Source organism: Equus asinus, chromosome 1, assembly GCF_041296235.1.
Source record: "Equus asinus isolate D_3611 breed Donkey chromosome 1, EquAss-T2T_v2, whole genome shotgun sequence".
Lineage (NCBI taxonomy): Eukaryota > Metazoa > Chordata > Mammalia > Perissodactyla > Equidae > Equus > Equus asinus.
Window position 1 is genome coordinate 187787993 of NC_091790.1, and position 12796 is coordinate 187800788.

The 12796-nt window shown below is 39.1% G+C and overlaps 1 protein-coding gene across 4 annotated transcripts in view; it reads left to right on the top strand.

Annotated features, from left to right (window-relative positions):
• EXOC4 (exocyst complex component 4) overlaps window positions 1–12796 on the top strand; it is a 736472-nt gene that overhangs the window by 579629 nt on the left and 144047 nt on the right. For all 4 annotated transcript variants that reach the window (XM_044746180.2, XM_044746218.2, XM_044746246.2 and 1 more), the window contains one exon: window positions 420–556. In XM_044746180.2, coding sequence (XP_044602115.1) covers window positions 420–556 — 137 coding nt within the window. The remainder of the gene's footprint in view (window positions 1–419; window positions 557–12796) is intronic.

The window sequence follows — 12796 nt, forward strand, 5'->3', positions numbered from 1 at the left end:
CATCAGACCACGCTGAGGCAGCATCCCACATGCCACAACTAGAAGAACCCACAACGAAGAATACACAACTATGTACCCGGGGGCTTTGGGGAGAAAAAGGAAAAAATAAAATCTTTAAAAAAAAAAAAAAAAGCCACAGAGATATTGTGTGTATGCCAAGAATTCCATGAAATCACTTTGAAAATCCCTGTCCTATGTCCTTTTACAGAAAACACTTTCTCAGGCCTTTGGAAGACCAGCGCCATGCAAGATACTTATTTTGTTGTTGATTTTAATCAGTATTTTTAAATGTCACATCCTCCCAGGAAAGCTCAAATGCCTTAGATGATCGCATCCTTTCAGTTGTCCTTCCTTGTCCTACACGTTGAGAGAGAAAAACTCATGATTTCTGTGGCCTCTCTCTTTGTGTTCTTTTCCAGAGCACAATCATTGTGGAGAAGACAGTGCAAGACCTCATGAACCTGATGCATGACTTGAGTGCCTACTCAGATCAGTTCCTCAACATGGTGTGTGTGAAACTCCAGGAATATAAGGACACTTGCACTGCGGCCTACAGGTAGAGCTTCTGTGGGGAGCTAAGCAAAGTCACTTTAGAACTTGATGATTGTTCCAGTTGGTGATATTGGCTTCGTAGCCTGACTGTCCACCATTATAGAAAAGGACCACTCTCGAGTGTGTCAAGGGGCCTGACAAGAACACGTGCCACAGAAATAGTCTCCTAGATGCCTGTATAGTCATACCGGCAGAGGGAATGAAGGAGACAACGGGGCAGAGCTACTGAGGACTGCCATTGGCTGGCGTAGAGGAGGTGTCAGGCTTGATTTTCATGAAAGGCTAGGATTGCAAGATAGGTCTTCCTCTAGAAAATTCTAGACCTGGATTAGTCCATCTTGTGATTCTAAAAGATCTTTAAAGTAAAGCAATTTTGAGCTCTTTATAACCCATAATAATCTATGATGTGATTTCTTTTTAGTTCTTACAAATGTGTTCCTCCTGACGTTTGATGTGTACCCTTCCTGCTGTCATGAAAGGACAGTCAAACCTGTTTTCAGCATCAGTGGAAATGAAAAGCCATTGTTATAAACTTGAAAACCTTTAGTTTTCCCTCTCATTTCGTGTCTCTGGGTTCAGAAATCTCTTTGAGCTCATAAAAAGGATCATAGCACTTCCTGTAAAAAGCTAATAATAGGAACAAATTATGGTCTGGTTGTCAAGACCTGAAACAATTAGGGAAGAAACAAATGCATAATAAAATACTAAATTTGTGTGATACATAATTAAGGATAGATAGGTAAAGTACAGTACATAATCAGGCAGTACTTGCACAATACAGAATATAAGAGCAGAAGGAATAAAACCCAAGAGGGAAAGAAAGAGAAAGGTGTTTGGAGTCAGGAAAGATTTCACAGAAGGTGAGCTATGTGCTGGACCTTAGAAAGATGAATGAGATTTAGGGAGGTGGAAGGAATAAATAAAGGCCTTGCAGGGATGGAGAGGAGGCACACACGTAGCTGCCGGAGATTCAGAGGGGGGAAATGCGGAGGACATCTGAATGGAACAGGGTTCGTAGTAGAAGGTAATAGGAGCTAATGTTGAATAGGAAAAGCAAGACCAAATAACAAAGGGTCTTAAAAAATAAGACTTGGAAATTTAGATGTTATGTAAGATGATGATAAAGAGTCATTATAAGTGAGCCAGGAAGCACTGTTTAAGAAAGATGAATCTGGCTGAGGAATACAACATAGATTAAGGCTTAACCACCTTTATTCCAGCCGTAACTAACATTTATCCACAGTGACATGAACCAATTAAAGAAAAGAAACCCAACCACCTCCCTGAGAGATGCACTCCCAATATTTTACTTTTTCTGTTCAATAATTATTCATTGAAAATTTTAAAATATTTAGGTTTAAATCATATATATAATCAATAATTGTGCTATAATCACTTGGGTACCAAATAATAATTATAACAGCAATTCAAACAAAAATATGTTAAAATTTAGTCTTGTGGTAACAGAAAATGTTAATTTAACTTTTTAGATTTTATTTTGTACAGTTTTTTGCAGAAAACTACAATAGAGTAGTTAGTAAAATACTTTCTAGCTTAAACATGTATTCCATTAAGATAAAATTTAGTGAGAAAGTGAAATAGAAATACAAATTCAAGAGAAAAATGAAAAATACCCAACTGTTAAAGAAGAGCTTATTCATATATGTTTTAAATGTGTAATGGTGGGTATCAAATCCCTATGGTATTGAAATTCCATTGGATACATTTAAAATAGTGATTTTAAAGTGTCAGTATTTATAATATGCCAAAATTATATCTTTTGTGACCATTTAAGCTCATGATGAAAAATACTAAATGTCAGTTTAAAAATGTGGAAAGGAGAATATAGTTTTTCAAAGTTCCTTTAAGGGATATACAAATAAAACTGTTAAAAGCCACTGCTCTTGGTTAGTTGTCTAAGATTGGAATTTCTGGGCCACAGAGTATTATATTTTCAGCCTTACAAAACCAAAGTGGTTGTACCGATGTCACATGTACCAAATGAGAATCAAATGGCATATTTTTAATATTAAAGCTTAAATATTAAAAAAATTTAAAATATTTTAAGATCAGTTGCATTTTAATAACATTGCATTTTAATTTTACAGTTATGTTTATGTTTAACTCCATTGAATTTTAAGTTTTTTTTAAAAAGCAAGTCATATCTTCTTTTCCTCATATTTCATTATGGCCAACCAATAATTTCTAACAAATAATAATGCCAGTGAATATTAATTATAGTGGGGAGATGTTACATAACCTGCCCAAGTTACGGTAGAGTTGACTCTAGAATCTAAATCCCACTGATCGCCCTTTATATATTATTGTTGTTCTTGTTATTTTGAAAGAAACCTTTTAACTTCATATAGCTTGGCATCTGATTTATTGTAGGTGATCTTTTCCTCATTGTTTATGATCCTGCCTCTCAACATGTCAAGTTATGGGAAGCTCACTGCATCCACAAAGCAGACTGGTCATTGTTGAACAGTCTCTTGTTTGGAAATGATATTCCTGTACCCATTGGACATTGTCCTTTTTTATGGAGTGATTCCAAATCAGTTTAATCCTTACACATGAAAGCCCTTCAGATATGTGAAGATAGCTATCCTGGTCCATTTAGTTTTTTTTTCATTTTTTACTAGATTGAACACTCTTGGGTTCTGATATGTCCTGGCTCTGCAAACCATCCCAGTCTTCTATCTCTGTTGCCCATTAGTCTGACAGTGTCTGTCTTAAAAAGGACTACTCCAAACTGAGCCTCGCGTTCCAGGTGTGCTCTTTGTACTTGAGCAAAACCATTGCCTTCCTTGTGTGGGACCCAGTGCTGGACACAGTGCTTCTTCTTATATCCAATCATTGCATTTGTCAGATATTTATTGAGCCTTTATCAGATCCAAGACACTCTGTGAGTGTGTGGGAATAAAGAAGCCAATCAGTCACAGATTATACCTTTAATGAGCTTACATTCTTGGTAGAGGATAGAAAGAGAAACAGGGACAAAGAAATAGGACGTGGATATCCACAGCATTAATGTATGGCAGAAAATGTGGTAAGATACATAAAGATGACATGCTCCAGGAGGAAGAAAGTACTTAAGAAGGACAACAAAGGCTTGGTGAAGGATAGGAACTAGGTCGTGTGAAAAGTGAGGAGAATTTAGACAGGATTTAAGCTTAAGGAACTGAAGGAAGAAAGGAACCAGAGCAGTGTCAAGGAGGTGAGGAAGACTAGGAAAAGGAAAAACAAATGTCGAATATTTGGGTTGTGGAAAGGAAGCCTGAGCCAAAATGGAGAATCTTGAATGCCAGGCTCAAGGAAGTTGGCCTTTTTAAATTAGGGAAGCCTAAATTTCAGATTAGTGGGGAACCACTGAAGGTGAGTAAGCAGGGACTACCAGGTATAGACCTGTGCTCTAGGAAGATTTTTCTGAGCTTTGTGTAAGATGGATTGGAAAGACAAGAGTGTGGAGGCAGAGGGGAGAGAGGCAATGAGTGCCTAAATTAGAGAGGCAAAGGAGGTGGAGGAGAGGGGACAGATCAAGAGACATTAGGAGATAAATTTTAGGACGTGGCCATTGGTTGGTTGTAGTGCGTAAGGAATATAAGAAGAATACTAGTCACAATTAGCTTTATCTTTTCTATGTTGTATTTGTAGAGTTTTTTTTAAAAAAAAACCATTAAATTTAATGTTATTTTCAGCTCATCATTTCAGTCTATTGAGATATTTTTGAATCTTCATCTGTCATCAGAAAATCTTAGCTATTCCTCCAAATTCCCTGTCATTTTGATTTTATAAGCAATCTTTTAGTTTCTTTATGTATGTCATTGAAAAGAATGTACACTAGGACAGGGCTAAGTTGAGAATTTGAGGGGCATACCTCTCAAGACTTCCTTTGAGATTGACATCCATATATTACTCAGTACTGCAGGAGTCCGTGTGTTTTTCTGACTGTGAACCCGGACTGTAGCTCAAGGGCAGGCTCTGCAGCCATAATCTGAATATGAGCTTTTCTATCTATCGGTTATATGACCTTGAACACTTTGTCTCTCTGTGCCTTAGTTTTATCATCTGCAAAAAGGGATGGATAATAAGTTCTTCCCTCATAAGTTTGTTTTGAAGATGTTAGTCTTTTAGAATTGTTTTTAGCCAAATAGTGAGCTCTCCCCAAATGATTAGCTGCTATTTTGATAATGACAGTAATGATGATGACTAAGATTACCTTTACCACCATTCATGACATTACCTCCTATATTTCATCATCTGCCCTCTAAGAGGTTTGAGATTTCTTGGTCGTGTTCTCCCAGTCCTGATACTTTTAATGCAGCTAACCTTCCCTCACGTCTCCCTAAGATGGGCATATGCAAGCCAGCTATGGACTATACTAGGTCCTCCCATCCCTTTACTTTTAGGACTCACTACTCCCTGCTCTGCAGAAACTTTTCTTAAGAACTTGTGTCTTGGACACAAGTTTACAAATCACACTTGGAAACAACGTCTCTTGACCATCAGCCAAATTTACCATTTCTTCATTCAACCCAATTAAGAAAGGGAAAGTCACGTGACTTGTTCTTTGCGTGATCATCCTCGCTCCTAGTGAATACCACTTCCTAATTGTTCACAAACTGTCTTTAATAGAATTTTGCCTATAATTCCAAACTCACCCAACTTCTGTAATTTACCTTCTTCTCTTTTAGGGCATTTGCTCTTAGGCATTTTTTGCTGTCTACCAAGATATTTCTAAGATTGTCATCAGTGGTTTGAATTATTTCAGTACTCCAAGGTCCTTGCCTAAATTTATTAAACCTGTCAGAATATTCTTTAATCTTCAGTAACTGTTGACGCAGTTGATTGCTCCATCCTTAAAATAACTTATTTATTTGATTTCTAAGATTTCATTCATTCAACAAATGTGTATTGAGTACTTATACAAGAGTTTGTAGATATATCAAAGAACCAAACAAAAAAAAATATCTACTTTGATGGAATTTACATTCTTTGGGACATGGGAGAGAGAAGATAGACAACAAATAAATATAATACATAACTATGTTATAAAGAATTTGAGAAGATGATAAGTACTGTGGAAAAAAGAAATAGAGTAGGGTGAGTAGACTCTGGAATGTAGGTGAAGGAGGTTGCAGTTTTAAATAGGGTGCCCCAGATAGGCCGTGGCAAGTTGAGGTTTGACGAAAGGTACAAAGGAGCTTTGGTAGTTAGATAAGATATCTGGAAAGAGTGTCCTGGCAGAAGGCAAAAGCCGTAAGGCAGGACTCTGCGTGACACTTCAGGGACAGCAGGGAGGCCAGAGTGGTTGAAGTAAAGTGAGCAAGGAGGAGGGGTAGAAAGCCAGACCATGTAGGGCCTTGTAGGCCACTATAGGGATGTTGAGTTCTACACTGACTGAAATGGGGAGCCATTGCAGGAATTGTACCTACGTGCAGCATGATCTTAGTTACAGTTGAAAGTGTAAGTGTGGAGAATAGTCTGTCGGGGAAAAGGATATAAGCAGGGGGACCAATTTAAGAGCTATTGTGGTCATCCAGGTGAGAAATGAAAACAGCTCATACTGGTTGGTAGCAGCAGAGATGGTGAGAATTGGTTGAGTTTTGAATATATTTGGAAGGGCCAGTCAACAGAATTCCCAGCCAGATTGGATATAGGGTGTGAAAGATAGAAAGATGTCAAAAATGATATTAAGATTTTTCATTTGAATGGTGAAAAGATGGAGTTGCCAGCTATTGAGAGAGAACACTGCAGGTTTGAGAGCAAATAGATCAGGATTTAAATTTGGAGAGGCTGTTAGACATCCACATGGAGATAGGGAGTAGGCAGTTGAATATATATCAAAAGGAGAGAGGTCTGGCCTGGAGGTACATATTTGGCAGCCATTGATAGATGAATAGTATATATTAAATGGTATTTAAAACCATGGACTAGATGAAATCTCCATAGGAGTGAGTGTAAATATGACAGAGAAGATGACCATGGACTTTAAGAAGTTTGCAAGATGAGGAGAAATCAGCAAAGGAGACTGAGACGCAGCAATGAGTGAAGTAGGAGGAAAATCAAGGGAATGTGGTGTCCTGGAAACCAAGAAAATGGATGGAGGAGAGCGATCAGCTGTCCAAATGCTGCTGGTCAGTCAGCATTAGAACTGAGTATTGATTAATAAATTTAACAATGTGGAGGTCATTTGTGATCATCACTAGTGTTGTTTCTATGGAATAGTAGGAGTGAAAACTGGATTGGTGTGGGCTTAAAAAAGAAATTGGGAGTACAGAAATTGTAAATATAGGCAAAACTTATACAGTGAGTTTTGCAGCAAAAGAGAACAAAGAAATGGGATAGTAGCTGGAGAATTTAGGTCATATGAAAGGTTTTTTGTGTTTTATGTGTCATTTTAAATAGAAATAAATGCATGTTTGTATTTGAAGAAAATTATTTAGATGAGAGGGAAAATTATTGATGTAGGAGAGAAAAGGGCAAATTGCTGAAATTATGGTTTCGGCTAATGAGTAGGGGTGGGCTGTAATGCACAAGTGGCGTGACTGGCTTTAGGCAGGGACATGAATAGTTTTGTTCACCATGGTCTATAGGAATTGAGTTATTTCTCTGTCATTTATATGTCGCCATTTTGCCCAAACAGTGAAACTCTAGCTCCCTTGTCCTGCTTCTTCTTGGAACATAGCCATTGCGTTTGGTTCTTGACATATTGTGGTCATCAAGAGATCTTGATTCCTTGCCTCAAGAGACTATACCACATTGATATCCCTCCTGGCTAAATTCTTTGGAATGGGGTCCACTTATTGGTGCCCACTGTCAGATCATTCCACATACAGGGTAATATCTGTAGTCATCTACACAGGTGCTGCATTACCGGTCTAGGATGAATTTACCTGATTCTATGAAGCTTTGAAGGGGATTAAACAGAAAATCATTTATACGGTTGTTATACAACAATGCGCATTCACGCACCCACACACATATAGACCCATGGTGCCTGTTGCCTGTTACTTAATCAGGTTTTTCAGGCTAGGGAAAAAGTGTTTTCTTATTCTATGAGTCTGAAGACGCAAAGTGTCCTTACTTCCTCTCTTCCCATTTAGTGCCCTCCCCCGGATTGGCACCTGCTGAGGAGTAATTAGGGCAGTCCTAATTTGGACAGCCAAATCCTGATTACAGTGAGAGGAAAAACAGGAAATGTTCTAGTTTTGCTGCCAGCAAATGACTGACTTAAATAGAAAACCATATACAATTCAAATGATCCAAAATGATATAACATTGGGGAAGGAGGAAGGGAGCAGGGAAACATTGCAATCTGATTCTGTCTCAGCAGATATCTTTTACAGAAATGATCAAATCCATAAGCTCACAATGCCCTCTGCTGAGAGTCAGTTTGTTTTCCAAGTTTACCATGAGAACCTGAGCATCCACTGGGAGTGTAGAGATCTGAGCAAAGGTCAAAAACATCTTACCTTCCTGTGAGCACCTCTCTCTGGAGAGAAAGACTATACTGTATAATGATGTCATGTTACATGCTTTGGATAAAGAGAGGTTTCCTAAGAGGGAAATGAGGACTAGAAGTCTTTTTCTTAATTAGTCACACCCCTTGGGGCTTAAAGGAAAACTCAGTTGTGAATTCTCTACTGCGTGTGCATTAGCAATCAGGCAGTTGGTCCATTAGCCTGCTACCTCCAAGCTGAGTGCTTCTCTCTTTGCTCATCCTCTTTGTCCTGAGGTACAACCAGCAGCTTATATGTCCCCAAATAGTCATTTTAAGAATGGAAATTGCAGTTTTTTGAAGTTTCTGTCTGTTCCAATTTGGCATCAGTTCATTCATCTTTTTGGCCTCTCTCCCTGGTAGAGAATACAAATGAAAGAACATCTTCTAATCTTAGAGGCCCAATTGATGTAAGACACAAGCATGTTTTTATTAGGAGAAGGTGTAACCATCCTCAGGGCCCCCCTTTTACCACTTCACCTTAGAAGACCAAGAACTCATGCCAGAGCATGAAGAAAGAGTGACATAGGGATAAGCTTGGAATTGTTGATGGCAGAAATGAGGTCTGGCACAGGGCTGGACACCTCGTTGGCCCTCAGTATGTTTGTTGGATGGATGAGGTAATTCCAGACACTGAACATGATGAGCCCGCAGTAGGCAGCATGGATGGATGTGATGCATGGGAATGTGACGCAAAATAAATGACTAGAATGGCCAGCCCGGTGGTGCAGCAGTTAAGTTCTCATGTTCCGCTTCGGTGGCCCAGGGTTCACCAGTTTGGATCCCAGGCGAGGACCTACACACTGCTTATCAAACCACACCGTGGCAGGCGTCCTACATATAAAATAGGGGAAGATAGGCACAGATGTTAGCTCAGGGCTAATCTTCCTCAAAATAAATAAATAAATAAAATGACTAGAGTACTTGGGTAGGAATGGGTAGAAAAGGTGAGTTTTGAAAACTTCTCATATTAAGTAAAGGAGCACTAAAGGTTTTGGTGAGGAGGATGACATCATCAAAGTGGAATTTTAAGATCTCTGTGGTCCCTTGTGCTAAATAGCAGAGATTAGACGCCAGGGGCTGTGATGGCTCATGAAGCCCATCAGGTTTCCTGTGTAGCCAGAGCCCAGGGCCCTGCAGGAATGAGAGCCTAGCTGAGAGTGCCTTGCTGCCTTTGCCTGCTAACTAACTTTGAACCTCAGAAGAGCCAAGGGCCTCTGCCCAGGAAAACTCTGCAAGCTCCATGCAAGCTTGTCTCCTGGTCTGCCTCTTGAAACTATGTTGTGACCCACCCTCTTGGTTTAGTGAGCATAGATATATTCATTGTTAAATACTGAAGAGATACAAAAGAACATTTGTAAAATATCTAAAGTATCTGGTTCCTAGAGAGCATTCAGCAATTGAGAGCTTTTATTATGTGCTCCTATAGTTTATTATGCATAACTCTATTCTGGTGTTTATTCCATTGTATTGCAATTTAAGATTTTTTTATTATATATTATTTGATCAATTATTGGTTTATGTGTCTTTTTCTCCCTAAAACATTGTTTTTCAACTGTGGGTTCACATCAGAGTTATTTGGGGAGATTTCAACACACTTATTGGATTTCCCACATTAGGCCCACTGAGCACTGGGCCTAGGCAAGAGCAGTTTGAAAAATGGCCCAGAGTGATTCTCATGTGTGTTACTGAACTCTGAGCTTCTGAAGGAAGTTACTCTGTCTTTTTCCACATAATTATCTTCAGCATTTAGCATGATGTCTGTATATAGGCCTTTCCCTCATGTCTGTTGATCAAGTGAGTACTGTCACTCTACTTTTCCAGTGCACATCAGCCACTCTGCTGGCCAGATACGGATGCTGCTCACCTAACCAGGTGTCCCGTGAATTTGTAGCCAGCAGCCAGTCTTAATTTTTCCCACCTGAGCCTCCATGATCTAGTACAGAAATGATGCAAAGTAATAAGGATCTGGACTAGAATGGAAATACAAACTAAGTAAAGTACATAGTCACTGTGGAAGGGACTTTATAGTCATTAACTCATCTAGTCAGTCACAACAGTTCTGAAGATTAGATACTTCCACCCTTACAGACAAGAAAATGGGGCTTCAGAAAGGTTCATAACGTGGGTAAGGTCACAGAGAATGGGAGTCTGAGTGCGTGCACTAGAAGCTGAGTCTGTCTGGCTGTAAAGCCCAAAGGAGAGGCAGTGGAGTTAAAGAGCAAATGAGAAACCTGAAAAATATTTCAAATGATTTAGAGAGACATGGTAATAGATGCAGAGACTCCAAAACAGTCGATCTGTGCTCAGTTCTGGCTCTACCCTCATCAACTGCTTGACCATGGGCAAGTTCCTTAAGCTCTCTGCCTCAGTATTTCATCTCTCGAATGGGAATAATTACAGTACCTACCCACAGAATTGTTGTTGGGACTAAAAGAGTTCATATGTGTAAAGTGCTTAGAAGGATGCCAAGTTCTTAGTAAATGCTAAATAAGTGCCAGCCAATATTATTATTTATTGTTGCTGCTGTTGGGGTTTTTTGTCATTATTTACTTTTAAATTAATTCATTGATAATATTGTTGATAGTCACTAACAAGATGGCAAAAGAAAAATATTTTCATGCCATCTGTTATTTCCCTGGTGTTTTGTGCTTCAATAGTATCAGTCATTCATTCATTCAGTCCGTTACTTTATTCATTCAATAATTATTTATTAGGCACTTCTAGGGGTCAGCGTTATTCTAGGGATGAGGATATGTAAGTGAATAAACTAACGAGGTCCTGTCTCTATGGATTTTACATTCTAATGGAATATCATAGAAAATAATAAGGTAACAAATAAACTTCTCAGAAATAAAGGTGATATGATTAAAAAAAATTCAGGGTGAGGGGCAGCATCAGGAAAGACCTCACTGAAGACTTGATGTTTGAGCTAAATTCTGAAGGATGAGAAGGAGCCACATGGAGATACAGGGAAGAGCATCCCAGGCAGAGAGGAGGGAGCAGGTATGAAGATGGAAACAGACTTAGAACTTACTGAATTAAGGTTAGGGTAACTGAAACAGGGTGAGCAAAGAGATTGAATACTGAGTGAGGTTGGACAGGTGTAGGGATCAGATCATTTGGGTTATTTCCGGCTACACATTAGAATGACTTGGGAGCTTAAAAAAGACCCATGCCAAGCCTCACTTCAGAATGTGAAATCAATATATTTTTAGTGCTTCCAAGGTGTTTTAATGTGCAGCCAAGATTAAAGACCATTGATGAAGGATCTCGAGGCCAGGGAATTTGAGTTATACTCTAATGCAGTGGGAAGACATGCAGGGTTGAAACAAGAGGTTACCTAGTCTGATAACCTTTTTATAAATATCTTAAAGATATTCATATTTAAATTTGCTTATCATAAGAAAAATCTGAATAATGACAGTTGAGACAAATTTTATATTAATTCTTGGTCCACTGTGTTACAATATAATTCTTTTCTTGGTTTTTTAAGTTCCAAACCGTTATGACCCTTTGTATGAGAACTGCTTAAAGGTTTTTATTAAATTATCCCCAAGAGTCACCTTCTGTAAGCTCTCAAGTTCCAAATCCTTTTCCCCAGGTTCTCTTGTTTCTGTTTTCCATGAACCTTCTCCCGAGTGATCAGCTGTTTCTTAACTGTGATTCCTAGGTAGAAATACACGCCATCATAAAGCTCTCTGACCAGCACCGCTGTGATATAAAAGATAACCTGATGTTTCTCTGCTCTTTTCCTGTTTATTCTGCCTCATCTTAAGAGATTTTTCAGTTTTGTTTCTGCGTTTGTTTAGTTTTGTTTTAATCAGCAGCATCGTACCAGCTCTTATTTTTGCATCCCTCATTGTCATTACTGCTGTGTTGCTGGACGTTGCACTGTGGTGCCTGCTACAGGCCGAGTCATTCACAGTCAAACGTCAACTACAGCAGCTTAATTTGGACCAGCCTTGTCCGGAGTTCGTTTGCCTAGCTTGGCTCCTAGTTTTTGAAGTGTCTGGAAGATTCAGTCTGGGAAAGTAAACATCATACCCTGGCTGTCACCAAACAGTTGAATCCAATTAGCCCCACCTGCCCCTAGTTGTTTACCTAATGAAAGATTCACCGCCCCGACTGTGTCCAGGGACCAGGCACACTTGCTCTTCCCAACTGTTCCAGAGAGGAAGCAATGCACGTCAGAGCCGGTCGACACTAGCAGATGTTTTCTGAATGAAATTCACTCAGCTGTGTCCAGAGGGTGGACCCTTCGCATGGCAGCCTTATCACCTGTTCCAAGAGGTAGACCTATTTTCCTCTTCCTCCTGGGAACAGGTGCAAATAGATACGCAGATGGCTCTGTCTGTGGCCCATTGAGCTGTGAGTTAATGAGTAGATTATGGTTCTGGTAGTCATGATTAACGCTACTCCTCTTGTGGAATCATTGTTGGAGATTTAGCTCACTTTTTTTGAGGCTATTTGCATATGCCCTGGAATCTTGTAGACTACACAATCCAGTTTATCACAAAATTATAAACTAATAGATGCGACTGGTCAGGATGGAAACTTTGCCATTTGAATGAAAAATTCCCTTTAGGGTAATTATATGTTGCTAGTGAGTGCCAATATTTCAAATGAGAATATTTGAAATTGCATTTGGGGTTGATATGGTTAATATGAATTAATGATTTATTCCTGAGGGCAGCATATAGGTAGCATTTTAGTTAATTTGGATTACTGTTTTTTAATAAG